This window comes from Protomyctophum bolini (genome assembly GCF_963924005.1).
Source record: "Protomyctophum bolini genome assembly, chromosome: 15".
NCBI lineage: Eukaryota > Metazoa > Chordata > Actinopteri > Myctophiformes > Myctophidae > Protomyctophum > Protomyctophum bolini.
In genome coordinates this window covers 1,402,199-1,421,178 of record NC_137876.1, presented here as the reverse complement: position 1 = coordinate 1,421,178, position 18,980 = coordinate 1,402,199, and the positions used below count along the sequence as shown (strand labels likewise).

The 18,980-nt window shown below is 45.9% G+C and overlaps 1 protein-coding gene and 1 long non-coding RNA gene across 4 annotated transcripts; both read right to left on the bottom strand.

Moving 5' to 3' along the window:
* Positions 1 to 1,296: 1,296 nt before the first annotated feature.
* On the bottom strand, positions 1,297 to 4,199 carry LOC308329119. Its single transcript, XR_013965364.1, has 2 exons — positions 3,972 to 4,199; positions 1,297 to 1,967 (listed from the first exon to the last, which is right to left on the bottom strand). It is a non-coding gene; the product is annotated as an uncharacterized lncRNA (long non-coding RNA).
* Positions 4,200 to 5,722: 1,523 nt separating this feature from the next.
* On the bottom strand, positions 5,723 to 18,621 carry acadl (acyl-CoA dehydrogenase long chain). 3 transcript variants are annotated; one of them, XM_080783043.1, is made up of 12 exons: positions 18,441 to 18,621; positions 16,865 to 17,024; positions 16,775 to 16,794; positions 15,417 to 15,554; positions 10,511 to 10,675; positions 9,224 to 9,290; positions 8,422 to 8,586; positions 8,132 to 8,233; positions 7,731 to 7,844; positions 7,525 to 7,652; positions 7,307 to 7,393; positions 5,723 to 6,994 (listed from the first exon to the last, which is right to left on the bottom strand). In XM_080783043.1, the coding sequence occupies exons 1-12, from the start codon at positions 18,527 to 18,529 to the stop codon at positions 6,901 to 6,903; spliced, it is 1,329 nt and encodes a 442-aa protein (XP_080639169.1). In that variant the 5' UTR covers positions 18,530 to 18,621; the 3' UTR covers positions 5,723 to 6,900. The 3 variants fall into 3 exon arrangements, with proteins under 3 accessions (XP_080639169.1, XP_080639168.1, XP_080639167.1); XM_080783042.1 differs by lacking the exon at positions 16,775 to 16,794 and adding an exon at positions 16,124 to 16,143; XM_080783041.1 differs by lacking the exon at positions 16,775 to 16,794 and having other exon boundaries at positions 16,845 to 17,024.
* Positions 18,622 to 18,980: the final 359 nt, after the last annotated feature.

Genomic DNA, 18,980 nt, shown 5'->3' with positions numbered 1-18,980 from the left:
GAACTTTACTTGAATGCAATGACAAAAAAATCTTTTGGTTCCACCGGTTGAGAAGCAGGTTTGGACAGTCGACTTCTCAACCTTTTCAGGCCGCGTCGCGACACCCCGAAAATAATCACATTTGATCTGGGGACCCCCCCCTCCCACCCGCCACCCTGACATGCATTTAGAATTGTAGGAGTTGGGGCTTTAAATGTGGCTGGTTGGGACACAGTCCCACCCCGACCCACAGCAGTGGAGTTGGGGCTTTAAATGTGGCTGGTTGGGGAGTTGGGACACAGTCCCCGACCCACAGCGGGCCAGGATTAGGACATAATTTGTTAGTTGGTATGCAACATGGATCACTGGCTCCACACAACACGGATTAGCAGCTCTGTCCGTCACGTGGAGTTGTTAAGCGACTGCCAACGTGAGCAGAGCAGAGACGGAATACATTCAATGACGAGCCGGAGTTTGATTTGACCCCATTTAACGCACTGAGACCTGTTGTGAGCTTGTAGATCTGCTATTTGACGCACCGAGACCTGTTGTGAGCTTGTAGATCTGCTATTTAACACACAGAGACCTGTGTTTCCACCCGGAAACAGAACACCCATTGCTGAACATGGCTTTGGAATAGAGGCGCTGCGGCAAAAACAACGTATTTTCAGACGGGGGTCGGCGGGCAATTACATATATATTTTTGGGGTCCTTGACATGAAATAGTACAAGTGTATTTTACGTGAGTGCGGCCCCCGTGAATTTGTCGTGTGTGTGCTCGTTATGTGCACACGCCCCCCGGCCGCGACTCACTAGACCTGGATTCAGTTTAACTTTTCTTTCTTAAGCTTGCGTTGTGGCGCCCCCTCTGGAGAAGACCTGGAGGAGACCTCTCGTTGATCCAGACCTGGAGGAGACCTCTCGTTGATCCAGACCCTGGAGGAGACCTGTCTTTGATCCAGACCTAGTGGAGGAGACCTGTGGTTGATCCAGACCTGGAGGAGAACCTGTCTTTGATCCAGACCCTGGAGGAGAACCTGTCTTTGATCCAGACCCTGGAGGAGAACCTGTCTTTGATCCAGACCCTGGAGGAGAACCTGTCTTTGATCCAGACCTGGAGGAGAACCTGTCTTTGATCCAGACCCTGGAGGAGAACCTGTCTTTGATCCAGACCCTGGAGGAGAACCTGTCTTTGATCCAGACCTGGAGGAGAACCTGTCTTTGATCCAGACCTGGAGGAGAACCTGTCTTTGATCCAGACCCTGGAGGAGACCTGTTTAGACTTAACACCGGCAAATAAACTCAAGTCCAACTGTATCCATTTAAAATAAGATTTATTATTTGTATGGTAACCCCCTCTCCTCCATGTCAATATTTCACTGATGCAGGTACAGCCAGTCTTACAGGAGACAGAAGACAGCCTTTACTGTACATTTAAAACAAACACATACATTATGGTCGAGGAGGAATAAGAATAAAGTAAACTGTAATTTTAAGAGGTAGAACAGAGTCTCTCCATTTTGATCCCATGGTTAGGAGGAGGAGGGAGGGGTTTATGATCCCATGGTTTAGGAGGAGGAGGGAGGGGTTTATGATCCCATGGTTAGGAGGAGGAGGGAGGGGTTTATGATCCCATGGTTAGGAGGAGGAGGGAGGGGTTTATGATCCCATGGTTTAGGAGGAGGAGGGAGGGGTTTATGATCCCATGGTTAGGAGGAGGAGGGAGGGGTTTATGATCCCATGGTTTAGGAGGAGGAGGGAGGGGTTTATGATCCCATGGTTAGGAGGAGGAGGGAGGGGATGGTCCCCCAGAGGAGCGGAGTTGTCCTGGAGAAGTAGTATAGCTGGTCCCCCAGCGCCACCCTGTGTTTAAAAGAAGAAGTGCAGCCTCTTCATTCCCTCTTCTTGTAGTCCTCCAGGTGGCTGAGGATCCAACCCATCGGCACCATGATGGCCAGGGTGAAGGAACCCAGTCCAATGACGGTTTCCTATGAAACAGCCAAAAGAGAGACAATCGATTGATTTGATTGAAGTGTTTAGTAACAGATTGCAGAATTACAGTACATTTTCAAGCACAACTCAATGCAATGGATTTGCATTGCTGAAAATAGCCGATCTACGCGCTGCGACACGTTGTGAGCGACGTGTTGTGAGCGACGCTGCGACGCGCTGTGGGGGTCCACAAGGACCCCACAGGGACCCCCACAAGGACCCCACAGGGACACCCACAAGGACCCCCATATTGACCCCCACATGACCCCCATATGGACCCCCACATGACCCCCACATTGATATTGTATTTGGCCTCCAACGCCCATCTGAAAAGGTCTAGTGTCATGCAGGGACCTACAGAAGAGAAGATTTGTATAAAAAAAAATATATATATATTCTCAGCTATGAGCTTAATGTACATCTGCTATTTTTTGAATAGCCAAAGTGAGGTTGGCTGTATCGACTCATTTTGCTAAATGTGACTGCCCACTAGTGGCCTATAACGTCCCTGCATATTAGGCAAGTAATTTAAATAGGCAAGTACACAATGTTCCATTCAGAACACAGTGCATACTATGTTGTCAATAACAGGTCATATAGTGAGTATTATTCATGTTACTGTAAAATGTTATACATCAGTGGTTCCCTAACTTATTCATCTCAACTTAAGGACCCCCAAATTGACACTAATTAGCTCGCGGACCCCCCATTTGAAAAGACATGCCAGGGACCCCCATAAGAGAAGATTTCTACGGCTCTAGCAGTGATTCTCAACCCCGTTTAATTTGAAGGACTCCCAGTTTTACATGCATTAGTTCTACGGACCCCCCATTTAATGGCATTTCTCATCTCTGGGACCCCCAAATTTATATTGTAAAATCAATGTGAATGTAACTCTGAACCAATTTGTACACTCTCAGAGTTACAGACCCATAATAAGGGTCCATTTGGTTCCAAAACTATCCTTTAGCTGAGGGACCCCCTGGAACTCCCTCAAGGACCCTTGGGGGACCCCGGACCCCACTTTGGGAACCACTGGTATACATGACATAAGGCTACTACTAACTACTAGTTAGACTTTCTAGTTTAAATGATAGTTTTGTAGAGTTTATTGATTGATTGATTGAAATATGTATTAACAGTTTGCAGAATTACAGTACATTTCAAGCACAACTCAATACAAAGACTGTTAACTGTGAGTGGACGACCCAATTAAGCATTACACTTGTTTACAAGAGGGTCCACCTTGTTCAATTCATCATAACATTTAGAGACGTACAAATATACACTTCTAATAAAGCCAAAGCACAAGAAATCATCATGAAGGAGGTAAAAAGAGTGAAAAGAAAAAAGCATATACAGTGAGGGGAAAAGGGGGGTGGGTGATACTACAGTATACCAGGCTAGTTAGCCTTTCTAGTTTAAATGATAGTATAGTCTATACACTAGACACAGTAAAGTATGTTTTGAAGAAAGGAAAGTATTTATTTAAACAGAATACATTGATAAATGTCTCAAAAGGTTGATCGCATGTGTAAATGTCACTGTGCTATATCTAAAACTGAGTTTGACCTTGATGGTATGGAGGAAGAGAGCAAATATAATTTGCTCTCTTGATCTCAAGAGTCAAAACATCTGCATTTTACTTAATTTACCAGAAGTCTGACAACAATACAGAGAATGTAGAACAATGTGTTATTGTGATCAGCCTGTTTATCTCTCCTAATGGAACCAACATCAACACAGCATGGTGGGACTGTTGGGACAAACATCTCATCTTATGCAACAATATTTTGTGTCTGAGAGAAGGCTAACTTATTGCTTTGGGTGGTGGTCCGTAGCTCACATGCCCAAAGCAATAAACAGACATAACAATAACAACATGAAAGGGGTTTACATTTCAAACCTAAACATAAGACACACATAAATAAACACAGCTATACTATAGCCTGTTAGCCTCGTGGAAGCTAACATGCTAGCCGGTGGTCGGTAGGACTTACAGCGGGGCCCAGAGGAGACTTGGCCGGCCGGTGGCTGAGGTTGGCACGGCTCTGGAGCGCCGTGGCCCGCAGAGCTGGAGCCAGGCGGGTCGCCATGACGGTCCTCAGTAAAGAAGACATGTTTTTGTGTGTATATATATATTATATATAATAAATATCAACTGTACTGTACTGTGACTGTACGTACTGTACGAGCTGGAATCATGAATGAAAGGTCAATGCTACCACCACCACCACATCCCATAGGCCGGAGGTACGGTCCGCGATGTGGTTGGTTGCCAAGAAAAAACACTATAGGCTGGGGCTCCGGTCGCCCTGACAACCAACCAACACACCGGCCAATCACAACGAACCGTCCCCTGTGGGCTATGGGGTCTAGTAGTGGTGTGGTGTCCTGCCTCTACGCCAGTTGTCCAGCAGGGGGAGTGGTTCCACCAGGCTAGTTCTGCATGCGGTCATGAGGAGTAATAATGATATAATTTTTACAAACAATTTGGAATTTCCAATTTACAAACATGCTGTTTGTGGATCGTCAGTCTATCTGTCCGCTTTGCACCTTCATTGTCAGTGCAGAGAGCGCTCTCCATGGTGTTGAAACTTCTTTCCTGTCGTTTATTAAAATAAGAAAATAAAAAACATAGGAGAAATAAAAAACTAAGAAAAACATAGCAAAAAAAATCACTTTCAATACATTATACATTTGAATTATTATTTTCCCAGGGTTACTGCAGTATGATTTACATAAGGTGTTCTTTTAACCCATTCTGACCTGAGATCAGATTCATACGAGGTTTCCGCTGAGACCTGAGATCAGATTCTAAAAATGTCAGTCGTTCTTCGATTTTTCAAAAATAGCAGACCTACAAGCTCGTATCGCGCCACTCGGTGGCGCGCTATGAGCTTGTAGATCTGCTATTTTTCAACAGCTAAAGCATAACATGATGCCGACACCAAAACGGGTTCCCGTTCAGAATGGGTTAACTAGATTTTAAAGATTTTGTATTTGTATTGGTTATACGCTTTGGTAGTGCATTCCAACCCATTACTGCTCTGTATAGTCAATAGAAGATTTAAGAATATTTGTTCTTGGTTTAGGTGCCACCAAAACACCCAAACTGGCTTGTCTAGTCATATGGTTATGTTCGTCTCTTACATGTGCTACCTGTTCAAAGAAATACTGTGGTTAATTTCCAGAATTGTAACGTGTGGGAGATGAGACGGGGCAGCCCCTGCCCTTAGACAATATCAAGGACCTTGCAAATAGACCACACAGTTAATAAGTCAACTTGATTCATTGACAAACAGGACTGGACTGGAAGTAACGGTTTTATATATACAAACGCAGAGACGCATTGAACACAGGATATAAAATCACTGCAGTAGCAGGTTTCAATTGTAGGCTATATTATATTTGATTTTATATTTACACTTGTGAGGTGCCAATCATATTTTTTAATGAAAGAATAAGTACTTTAATATGAAGGAGTACATAAGTAGGCTACTTTAATATGAAGGAGTACATAAGTAGGCTACTTTTAAAAGCCACCTAAATTGTGAGTGGAAGTATATGTTTCTTTCATTGTCTGTCAGCATGTCACACTATGTGCGTAAATCTCCAGATCCCGACTCTCGACTTTTCTCTCCATATAATTTCTAAATGATTGACACGTTACCATTGCTCTGGTGACTTGTCCTGCACAGAAATGAATAGCTTTAAACGCAAATTAAATTATTTACAGATTCATAACAGGACCATTTTAAATATTTATTGACAGGAATCAAATGTTATATAAAAAGACAAACTGGTTATCAACGTTGATTTATGAACCAGAACATGGTTAATCTTTCAGTTCTCGCTCCACGGTGAGCCCTGAGAGAACACAGTGTTGGGTAACGTGTGTTTGTGATCAAACGGACGGACAGTGATAAGTTCATGTGTTTATATAGATTCGGCAAAAGGCTTAATTGATCAGACCAAGTCAAACGAGATCCACAGAAATATTCACAACAGCCAACTAACACTTTTACAAAACATATGCATCACTAAAGAGTATTAAATATACATCACTAAGAGCCCTTGGAGTTTGTGCTGTATTAAGAACATTCGTCTGTTTTTACCCACAGGAATAAGAACCTTGAATAAGATCATGAAGATGACTCAAAACTTAATAATATCATGAAGATGACTCATATCTTCACCAAGTTCTCTTAAAGCTGCTATGGAAGCAATACGTGTTCAAATTAATGACTAATAAATGACCTTTTTGGAGTGACGAGTAATACAATGTATAGTCTCTCTGACACATCTATTCTAGGGGCCGCAATCTGCACTCAAAGATGTTCCTAGAAGCTTTGTCATTGACCAATGACAAAGCCTCTAGGGAAATCTTTGAACGCAGAATAGATGTGTCAGAGAAAATTGGGGGCGTTTTACTCATTGCTGGCTGTCTGAATACCAAAAAAAAAGAAAGAAAAGTCATTAAAATGTTGACATATTATTGCTTTACTTATAGCAGCTTTAATTTACAATTTAGGCATTTAGGAAGACACCCTTTACCCAGAGGCACAACGAGAAGTACCATGGACCCTAAAGGGTCACTTAATGCACCCTAAAGTGTGAGTTAATTAACCCTAAAGGGTCACTTAATGAACCCTAAAGGGTCACTTAATGAACCCTAAAGTCAACCAACAACAGCGTCAGTTAAACGTAGCCGAGGAGTGCTAGTAAAACAAGCCTGTGCTACAGCTTAAGTTAACCAGTAACGCAAACAAGCTTTACTTCCATACCAGGCATTAATGGTATGTGATCTCAAAGCTAAGACATGCTGAGAAAGAGAACACCTCTACAACCTTCCTGGTACGTCTGCAGTTATTGACAAAGAGCCCAAAGCAACGCAACGCTCCGTTCTCTCCCTCAAAGCTCCGCCGCTCACTTCTGGCTGACGATGGTGCGAGCGATGAGTTCCTTCATGATCTCATTGGTGCCTCCGTAGATGGGCTGGATTCTGGCGTCCACAAACGCCCTGGGAGGGAGAGAGGGAGGGAGGGAGGGAGGAAGGGAGGGATGGAGGGATGGAGAGATGGAGGGAGGGATGGAGAGATGGAGAGAGGGAGGCAGGGAGGGAGGGAGGGAGACATAAGAGATCCATAAACGCCTAAACTAAGTCACAATGTGACTAAAACTACATGAAAACTATTCAAGAGACTATGACTAAAACTAACAGAACCACCCACCCAGGGTACCCAGTCAGTACCACCCAGGGTACCCAGTCAGTACCACCCAGGGTACCCAGTCAGTACCACCCACGCAGGGTACCCAGTACCACCCTCCTCACCTGGCGATGGGCATCTCCCACATGTACCCCCATCCTCCGTGGAGCTGCAGACACTGTGTGGCCACTTTGTTCTGAAGCTCCGACGCCCTGATTCCACATGAAGGAACAACACAGACGTTAGCTTAATACAGTAAAAACTGTAGGCTTGTTCCAAGCAAAACAACACCAACACACTCACGGGTCACAAACCTAGCACAGTTAACAGTCTTTCCTCTCACCAGTATTTGGCCATGGAGGCCGTGGACGAGTCCAGGCGCTTCTCGGCGTGGAGCTGAAGGCAGCTGTCGACGAACACCCGGCCCACGCAGATCTCCGTCTTCAGCTCGGCTAGCTTGTGCTGCACCGTCTGTTAGCATGGAACAATACGTTAGCATGTTTCAGTCACGTCCGTTAGCATGGAATAATACATTACCATGTTACAGACCTGTAGGTGAGCGATGGTCTTCCCGAAGGCCTTCCTCTGCATGACGTAATTCCTGGTCTCCTCAAACATGAACTCACAGCTGGCCAGGGCCATGTCGGCGATCAGCAAGCGCTCCTACAGAGAGGCGAAAAACAGAGACTTGAGTGAACAGGCAAATACTCTTAGAAATACTCTGACTTTAACCCATTCTGGATGGGAAGCCCTTTTTTATGTTTTAAGCATTATGTTATACTTTAGCTGTTGAAAAATAGCAGATCTACAAGCTCGAGTGCCGCGCTATGAGCTTGTAGATTTTGAAAATGTGTGAAAATGCAGTAGTTTCCTACCTGAGGCAGCTCATTGTTGGCCTGTCCCAGGAGGGATAGGGTTTAGGGGGATAGGGTTTAGGGTTTAGGGTCTACCTGAGGCAGCTCATTCATCAGGTAGTAGAAGCCCTTGTTGGCCTGTCCCAGGAGGGCGCTGGCCGGGAGACGAACGTCCTCGAAGAACAGCTCTGCCGTGTCCTGGAGGAGACAGACGGGACACACTGTAGGTCAGCGTTGATTTCCTCGACTAAAACTGTGTGTGTGTGTGTGTGTGTGTGTATGTACCTGGGCCTTGAGGCCGATCTTCTCCAGCTTGCGTCCCTTGTGGTAGTGTGTGTGTGTGTGTGTGTGTGTGTGTGTGTGTGTGTGGTAGTGTGTGTGTGTACCTGGGCCTTGAGGCCGATCTTCTCCAGCTTGCGTCCCTTGTGGTATCCCTTCATGCCGTCCTCCACTAGGAACAGGGAGATGCCGTGGGCCGCCGTCCTGGCCTCCCGATTGGTCACCGTCACCACGATGACCACGTCGCTCATCCAACCGTTGGTGATGAACACCTGGCAGAGGAGAATACACAAAAACGGCAAAGTCCTGTTGTGTTCTCAAATTTCTATTGACCCTTTACACGAGAATGCACACTTTATGAAAATGCTATAACGTCACTAGGTGGCGGTAACGAGCAGTCACCCCCACGTACAAGAAGAAGAACCACTTCACGCAACCCAGAGCAGGCAACCCAGAGCGCGCCACGGGATGGTTCTATATTTTATAATACACTAGGCTACATAAACACTGCTGCCGCCTATCGCAAGGCTTTTTATTTACATCCTGGTTTTACATTCCCCATCGCTGATGAGCAGCACTTTGTAGGCGGGGAGGGAGGCTTGTTCAGGAACTCCATTATATCATTATTATATGGCTCTGCATCAATGTAATAAACACATGTGCGCTGTGAGCCACCGTGAGCCACGATGTCATAAGTTTTGCGGATTCACCGTTTTGCCCCGTTTACACGGAGAAGGGATAAAACGGCGTTCTCAAAGATTTCCACTCTGGGAGGTGGTTTCACTTTGTTGCGTTTTCACCTCCTGAGAAACACCGTTCTCGTCTAAAGGGACCCCAGCCAGCAAACGATACTTTATTTTGCCGTTTTCTATGAACACCGTTCTCGTGTAAAGACCACCTTAGTCTCACCTTATTTCCATTGAGGATCCAGTCGCTGCCGTCTTGCTTGGCGTACGTCCTCACACCCTGAAGGTCACTGAGAGGGTCAGAAGAAGAAGGTGAACCTTAGCAGAGCAGCTCTGATGGCTTTGCATTTAGAGCTTTATTCTTTATTCTGATCCCCGTTAGCTTCCACAGAGTGTTCGCTAGTGTTCCTGAGGTCCACACAAACATATAGTATACAATAAAAACAACTTGTAGATCGAAAATTTTTGCTATATTTGAATTGAAATCCTGAATATTTTTTTTAGCTTTTTATTAATTAAAATCCTCAAAAGTAACCTTTTTTATTGATTTTCAAATGCATTTAGTTTTACGAATCGTATCGTGAGTTGAGTGAATCGTTACATGCCTACTTTAGGTAGGCACAATCACAGAATATTTATCTACGATTGAGCCCCAGACCGTTGATAAACAGAATGAGCCCCCAGACCGTTGATAAACAGAATGAGCCCCAGACTGTTGATAAACAACAGAATGAGCCCCAGACCGTTGATAAAACAACAGAATGAGTCCCAGACCGTTGATAAACAACAGAATGAGTCCCAGACCGTTGATGAACAACAGAATGAGGCCCAGACCGTTGATAAACAACAGAATGAGCCCCAAGACCGTTGATAAACAACAGAATGAGCCCCAGATCGTTGATAAACAACAGAATGAGCTCCAGACCGTTGATAAACAACAGAATGAGCCCCAGACCGTTGATAAACAACAGAATGAGCCCCAGACCGTTGATAAACAACAGAATGAGCCCCCAGACCGTTGATAAACAACAGAATGAGCCCCAGACCGTTGATAAACAACAGAATGAGCCCCAGACCGTTGATAAACAACAGAATGAGCCCCCAGACCGTTGATAAACAACAGAATGAGCCCCAGACCGTTGATAAACAACAGAATGAGCCCCAGACCGTTGATAAACAACAGAATGAGCCCCAGACCGTTGATAAACAACAGAATGAGCCCCCAGACCGTTGATAAACAACAGAATGAGCCCCAGACCGTTGATAAACAACAGAATGAGCCCCAGACCGTTGATAAACAACATAATGACCCCCAGACCGTTGATAAACAACAGAATGAGCCCCCAGACCGTTGATAAACAACAGAATGAGCCCCAGACCGTTGATAAACAACAGAATGAGCCCCAGACTCCCTCACCTGCCCTCACAGCTGGCGGTAGAGATAGTGTTAATAGTGAGTTAATAGTGATTTAATAGTGAGTTAATAGTGAGTTAGAGGCGACTCCCTCACCTGCCGGCGCCCGGCTCCGTCATGGCGATGGCGCCGATGCTTTTCCCAGCGGTCATCGGGGGGATGAAGCGTTCGATCTGCTCCTTGGAGCCGTAGTTACTGATGTACGGCATGACGATCTCAGAGTGCAGCGCGAAGCCCGGCCCGGAGCAGTTAGAGTACATCCTATAGAACACAACAACAGAACAGGCCCGGAGCAGTTAGAATACATCCTATAGAACACAACAACAGAACAGGCCCGGAGCAGTTAGAATACATCCTAGAACACAACAACAGAACAGGCCCGGAGCAGTTAGAATACATCCTATAGAACACAACAACAGAACAGGCCCGGAGCAGTTAGAATACATCCTATAGAACACAACAACAGAACAGGCCCGGAGCAGTTAGAATACATCCTATAGAACACAACAACAGGACCGGCCCGGAGCAGTTAGAATACATCCTATAGAACACAACAACAGAACAGGCCCGGAGCAGTTAGAATACATCCTATAGAACACAACAACAGAACAGGCCCGGAGCAGTTAGAATACATCCTATAGAACACAACAACAGGCCCGGCCCGGAGCAGTTAGAATACATCCTATAGAACACAACAACAGGACCGGCCCGGAGCAGTTAGAATACATCCTATAGAACACAACAACAGAACAGGCCCGGAGCAGTTAGAATACATCCTAGAACACAACAACAGAACAGGCCCGGAGCAGTTAGAATACATCCTATAGAACACAACAACAGAACAGGTCCGGAGCAGTTAGAATACATCCTATAGAACACAACAACAGAACAGGCCCGGGAGCAGTTAGAATACATCCTATAGAACACAACAACAGAACAGGCCCGGGAGCAGTTAGAATACATCCTATAGAACACAACAACAGAACAGGCCCCGGAGCAGTTAGAATACATCCTATAGAACACAACAACAGAACAGGCCCCGAGCAGTTAGAATACATCCTATAGAACACAACAACAGAACAGGCCCGGAGCAGTTAGAATACATCCTATAGAACACAACAACAGAACAGGCCCGGAGCAGTTAGAATACATCCTATAGAACACAACAACAGGACCGGCCCGGAGCAGTTAGAATACATCCTATAGAACACAACAACAGAACAGGCCCCGGAGCAGTTAGAATACATCCTATAGAACACAACAACAGAACAGGCCCGGGAGCAGTTAGAATACATCCTATAGAACACAACAACAGGACCGGCCCGGAGCAGTTAGAATACATCCTATAGAACACAACAACAGGACCGGCCCGGAGCAGTTAGAATACATCCTATAGAACACAACAACAGAACAGGCCCGGAGCAGTTAGAATACATCCTATACAACACAACAACAGAACAGGCCCGGAGCAGTTAGAATACATCCTATAGAACACAACAACAGGCCCGGCCCGGAGCAGTTAGAATACATCCTAGAACACAACAACAGAACAGGCCCGGAGCAGTTAGAATACATCCTATAGAACACAACAACAGGCCCGGCCCGGAGCAGTTAGAATACATCCTATAGAACACAACAACAGGCCCGGCCCGGAGCAGTTAGAATACATCCTAGAACACAACAACAGAACAGGCCCGGAGCAGTTAGAATACAGCCTATAGAACACAACAACAGAACAGGCCCGGAGCAGTTAGAATACATCCTATAGAACACAACAACAGAACAGGCCCGGAGCAGTTAGAATACATCCTATAGAACACAACAACAGAACAGGCCCGGAGCAGTTAGAATACATCCTATAGAACACAACAACAGAACAGGCCCCGGAGCAGTTAGAATACATCCTAGAACACAACAACAGAACAGGCCCGGAGCAGTTAGAATACATCCTATAGAACACAACAACAGAACAGGCCCGGAGCAGTTAGAATACATCCTATAGAACACAACAACAGAACAGGCCCGGAGCAGTTAGAATACATCCTATAGAACACAACAACAGAACAGGCCCGGAGCAGTTAGAATACATCCTATAGAACACAACAACAGAACAGGCCCGGAGCAGTTAGAATACATCCTATAGAACACAACAACAGAACAGGCCCGGAGCAGTTAGAATACATCCTATAGAACACAACAACAGAACAGGCCCGGAGCAGTTAGAATACATCCTAGAACACAACAACAGAACAGGCCCGGGAGCAGTTAGAATACATCCTATAGAACACAACAACAGAACAGGCCCGGGAGCAGTTAGAATACATCCTAGAACACAACAACAGAACAGGCCCGGAGCAGTTAGAATACATCCTATAGAACAACAACAGGCCCGGCCCGGAGCAGTTAGAATACATCCTATAGGACACAACAACAGAACAGGCCCGGAGCAGTTAGAATACATCCTACAGAACACAACAACAGAACAGGCCCGGAGCAGTTAGAATACATCCTAGAACACAACAACAGAACAGGCCCGGGAGCAGTTAGAATACATCCTATAGAACACAACAACAGAACAGGCCCGGAGCAGTTAGAATACATCCTATAGAACACAACAACAGAACAGGCCCGGAGCAGTTAGAATACATCCTATAGAACACAACAACAGAACAGGCCCGGAGCAGTTAGAGTACATCCTATAGGACACAACAACAGGCCCGGCCCGGAGCAGTTAGAATACATCCTATAGAACACAACAACAGAACAGGCCCGGAGCAGTTAGAATACATCCTATAGAACACAACAACAGAACAGGCCCGGAGCAGTTAGAATACATCCTATAGAACACAACAACAGAACAGGCCCGGAGCAGTTAGAATACATCCTATAGAACAACAACAACAGAACAGGCCCGGAGCAGTTAGAATACATCCTATAGAACACAACAACAGGACCGGCCCGGGAGCAGTTAGAATACATCCTATAGAACACAACAACAGAACAGGCCCGGAGCAGTTAGAATACATCCTATAGAACACAACAACAGAACAGGCCCGGAGCAGTTAGAATACATCCTTTAGAACACAACAACAGAACAGGCCCGGAGCAGTTAGAATACATCCTATAGAACACAACAACAGAACAGGCCCGGAGCAGTTAGAATACATCCTATAGAACACAACAACAGAACAGGCCCGGAGCAGTTAGAATACATCCTATAGAACACAACAACAGGACCGGCCCGGAGCAGTTAGAATACATCCTATAGAACACAACAACAGGACAGGCCCGGAGCAGTTAGAATACATCCTATAGAACACAACAACAGAACAGGCCCGGAGCAGTTAGAATACATCCTATAGAACACAACAACAGGACAGGCCCGGAGCAGTTAGAATACATCCTTTAGAACACAACAACAGAACAGGCCCCGAGCAGTTAGAATACATCCTATAGAACACAACAACAGAACAGGCCCGGAGCAGTTAGAATACATCCTATAGAACACAACAACAGAACAGGCCCGGAGCAGTTAGAATACATCCTATAGAACACAACAACAGAACAGGCCCGGAGCAGTTAGAATACATCCTATAGAACACAACAACAGGACAGGCCCGGAGCAGTTAGAATACATCCTATAGAACACAACAACAGAACAGGCCCGGAGCAGTTAGAATACATCCTATACAACACAACAACAGGACAGGCCCGGAGCAGTTAGAATACATCCTATAGAACACAACAACAGAACAGGCCCGGAGCAGTTAGAATACATCCTATAGAACACAACAACAGAACAGGCCCGGAGCAGTTAGAATACATCCTACAGAACACAACAACAGAACAGGCCCCGAGCAGTTAGAATACATCCTATAGAACACAACAACAGAACACTGAGACCGGTTGGTTCCCAAAGGGAACCGGTTCGGTTCTTTTTGGTTCTTATAGTCCATGAGCCAGATCTCCAAAATTGGAACGTTAATTATGAATCGAGTGTAGCAAAACCATGTAGAAAATGTGCAAAATAATCGAAAATATGGAAAAGCTACTACTGTGGAAGGGTTATCAACTGAACCGGTTCCCGTTGGGAACCAACCGGTGGAAAAGAACTGAACCGGTTCCCGTTGGGAACCAACCGGTGGAAAAGAACTGAACCGGTTCCCGTTGGGAACCAACCGGTGGAAAAGAACTGAACCGGTTCCCGTTGGGAACCAACCGGTGGAAAAGAACTGAACCGGTTCCCGTTGGGAACCAACCGGTGGAAAAGAACTGAACCGGTTCCCGTTGGGAACCAACCGGTGGAAAATAACTGAACCGGTTCCCGTTGGGAACCAACCGGTGGAAAAGAACTGAACCGGTTCCCGTTGGGAACCAACCGGTGGAAAAGAACTGAACCGGTTCCCGTTGGGAACCAACCGGTGGAAAAGAACTGAACCGGTTCCCGTTGGGAACCAACCGGTGGAAAAGAACTGAACCGGATAAAACCAGTCGACTTTGAGGCTTAACCAGGAGTTGTAGTAGCCACGGGGTAATCTAGACGGTGGATATTACTCTTGTCTGCATGTATGTAATATTGTCTTGTTCTTTGCGTTATGTCAAACGTGTGTACCGGTATATGTGTTCTGCATACTAGGCTGCTGGGTCGCAAGACGCATCTCAGTGTGAACTGACAATAAAGTACTATATCATATCATATCATATATCTATCTATCTATATCAAAACACTATGACAAAAAATGTTCGTAGACTACCTTTTTTACACAGACGAAAACTAAATGGAAACTAAATGGAAACTAAGCTATGAAGACTAGATATGTTTGACAATTTCGTCAACAGATACAAAATAGTGGAGAAGAGATCCAGTAAAGGTAGAAGACAAGTCATTTTATTTTTGGTTGCATGCTGAAAATAGCAGATCTACAAGCTCACAACGCATCGCGACGCGTTGTGAGCTTGTAGATGTGCCACCCACGGCTAACGCGCTAACGGCGCCACTCACTGCTCCTCCCACACGACGGCGGCCGACAGCAGGTCTCCTCCGATGCCGCCGTGCTCCTCGGGCGTCAGAACTCCCAGAAGGCCTTGCTCCCCGGCCTTCTCCCACACCTCCCGGCTCACCTGGCCAGCCTTCTCCCACCTGGGGGGAAAGAAAAGGAGGTTAGAACCTTTTACCTCCGAGGGCATGGCTGTCATTTTGGAAATGCTGTACTTTGTGGATTCATAAGCACATTATTTCTAAATGTTATCTTTATGTTTTATAACATCTTTATATATTTGTGTCTATTTAACCCATTTAGACCGGGAGGTCAATTCTACATATTCTAAATCCTGACAGTTTTCTGAAGAAAACTAATGTTTCTAGGTCAGTGGACCCCTAGAATTATATGTAATTGGCCGCCGACCCCTGTCTGAAAATATGTTGTTCCAGAGACCCTCCCAGAAGCAAAGATTTGAGTTAAAAAACGTTCGCTCTGAAAGAATATATATTCAAAGATTTACGCCACATTTTCACGATTTTTCAAAAATACCAGACCTACAAGCCTCCTTCCTCTATACGTACTCCCTGTGGTGAGAGACCACCTCCTCTATACGACGTACTCCCTGTGGTGAGGGACCACCTCCTCTATACGTACTCCCTGTGGTGAGGGACCACCTCCTCTATACGACGTACTCCCTGTGGTGAGGGACCACCTCCTCTATACGTACTCCCTGTGGTGAGGGACCACCTCCTCTATACGACGTACTCCCTGTGGTGAGGGACCACCTCCTCTATACGACGTACTCCCTGTGGTGAGGGACCACCTCCTCTATACGTACTCCCTGTGGTGAGGGACCACCTCCTCTATACGACGTACTCCCTGTGGTGAGGGACCACCTCCTCTATACGTACTCCCTGTGGTGCGGGACCACCTCCTCTATACGTACTCCCTGTGGTGAGAGACCACCTCCTCTATACGACGTACTCCCTGTGGTGAGGGACCACATCCTCTATACGTACTCCCTGTGGTGAGAGACCCCCTCCTCTATACGACGTACTCCCTGTGGTGAGAGACCCCCTCCTCTATACGACGTACTCCCTGTGGTGAGGGACCCCCTCCTCTATACGACGTACTCCCTGTGGTGAGGGACCACCTCCTCTATACGTACTCCCTGTGGTGAGGGACCACCTCCTCTATACGTACTCCCTGTGGTGAGGGACCCCCTCCTCTATACGTACTCCCTGTGGTGAGAGACCACCTCCTCTATACGTACTCCCTGTGGTGAGAGACCCCCTCCTCTATACGTACTCCCTGTGGTGAGGGACCCCCTCCTCTATACGTACTCCCTGTGGTGAGGGACCCCCTCCTCTATACGTACTCCCTGTGGTGAGGGACCACCTCCTCTATACGTACTCCCTGTGGTGCGGGACCCCCTCCTCTATACGTACTCCCTGTGGTGCGGGACCACCTCCTCCTGGAAGAAGCGCCGGACGTTCTGCCTGAACAGGTCGTGGTCCTCGCTGAAGAGGCGCCGCGTCCCGATCTCCATCAGGGACTTGGCGCTGGAGGTCTCTGGACGAGGAGGGCTGGCGTCACCCCCGTCCTCCTGGGTCTGGCTGTGCTGCATTCTGGGGGAGAGAGGGAACAGAACCATCATTCTGCTGGGTCTGGCTGTGCTGCATTCTGAAGGGGAGAAAGGGAACAGAACCATCATTCTGCTGGGTCTGGCTGTGCTGCAGTCTGGGGGACAGAAAGGGAACAGAACCATCATTCTGCTGGGTCTGGCTGTGCTGCAGTCTGGAGGAGAGAAAGGGAACAGAACCATCATTCTGCTGGGTCTGGCTGTGCTGCATTCTGAAGGGGAGAAAGGGAACAGAACCATCATTCTGCTGGGTCTGGCTGTGCTGCAGTCTGGGGGACAGAAAGGGAACAGAACCATCATTCTGCTGGGTCTGGCTGTGATGCAGTCTGGAGGAGAGAAAGGGAACAGAACCATCATTCTGCTGGGTCTGGCTGTGCTGCATTCTGAAGGGGAGAAAGGGAACAGAACCATCATTCTGCTGGGTCTGGCTGTGCTGCAGTCTGGGGGAGAGAAAGGGAACAGAACCATCATTCTGCTGGGTCTGGCTGTGCTGCAGTCTGGGGGAGAGAAAGGGAACAGAACCATCATTCTGCTGGGTCTGGCTGTGCTGCAGTCTGGGGGAGAGAAAGGTTAAAGAACTAAAAATTAAGACGTCGACTACCTTTTTCCACTGACGAAAACTAAATGGAAACTAAACCAAATGAAAACTAAGCTATGATGACTAAAACTAAGACTAGATATAAACTGGCCTAAAATCTTAGGAAGGGACTAGTGGACAAGATATCCAGTATGAGTCATTTTACACTTGGTTGCATGCTGAAAATACCCGATCTACAAGCCCACAACGCGTGAGCTTGTAGATCGGGTATTTTCAGCATGTGTGCAAAAATGCAAAAAGTGCAAAAAAGGCCCGCCAAAATACATTTTAGTCGACTAAAAACCTCATATTCAGTTGACTAAAACTAGAGTACTAGACTAAGCCACTAAAACATTCCAGGTGACTAAAATGTGACTCAAACTAAATTAAAACTATTCCTAATATGCATAATATCAAACTGCAGGATCAACATTGTTTAGGTTAAAAGGCTTGACCTGATCCAAACATGACGTTATAGTCATTATGACGTAACTGTCAGGTGTTCAAAGTGTGTCAAAGGTCGTGATCATGACCCAATGCTGAGGACACGCACGTACACACCTCTATGGTACACACACACACACACACACACACACACACACACACACACGCTTTGAGTCCAACTTGTAAATTGCAAAATACAATCGCATATTTTAATGTCCAAATGATCACAACTGCATGGGACCATAACGTTGCACATTTCCCCGAAACCTCCCCACAAATATCCCGTACAATGAAAGCAGAATAAAGAAAAATAACAACTATATAAAGCATAAACATACATGAAATAACCACACATAGCATAGTTTGTCCTTCTTACAGTACCTTGATGTTGCTGCAGACATCAGTGGTCCGGAGCGGGACGCGTTCTGCAGGCCGCTTAGACATGTTTTAACTACTTTATTAATAAACATAGTTATATACTTTAGTCTCTTACGTTCACACACAGCGCTGTCTGAAACAACCCGACAAAACAAACACAACTCTACTTCTGCTGCTGTGTCAAGGCAGCGAATATTAGTAGCCCAGAAAATAAAATATTTCCGGTGGTCGAGCTCTTCAGAATAAAGCTTTAAATTCTATATTATTTTGTTATAAAAGTGTACTTCGCTAAAGTAAACGAAAACGATTAATTTTGCACATTAAAAATGAAACAATGAATTCGGTATTTAAACGAAAACATATGACACAAATTATGTCTTATTTTGAAGACCTTAGCTTAGCTCACAACCAGGAAGTAAACTTGAGTTCTTATATTGGCTGCCTTGACGCGGCCCTTCTTATGTACTCCGCATAAATATATACCGGCGTTACTGAGCGTTGCCGCCATCTAGCGGTTCTAAATGTATATGAATTTAATGTCCA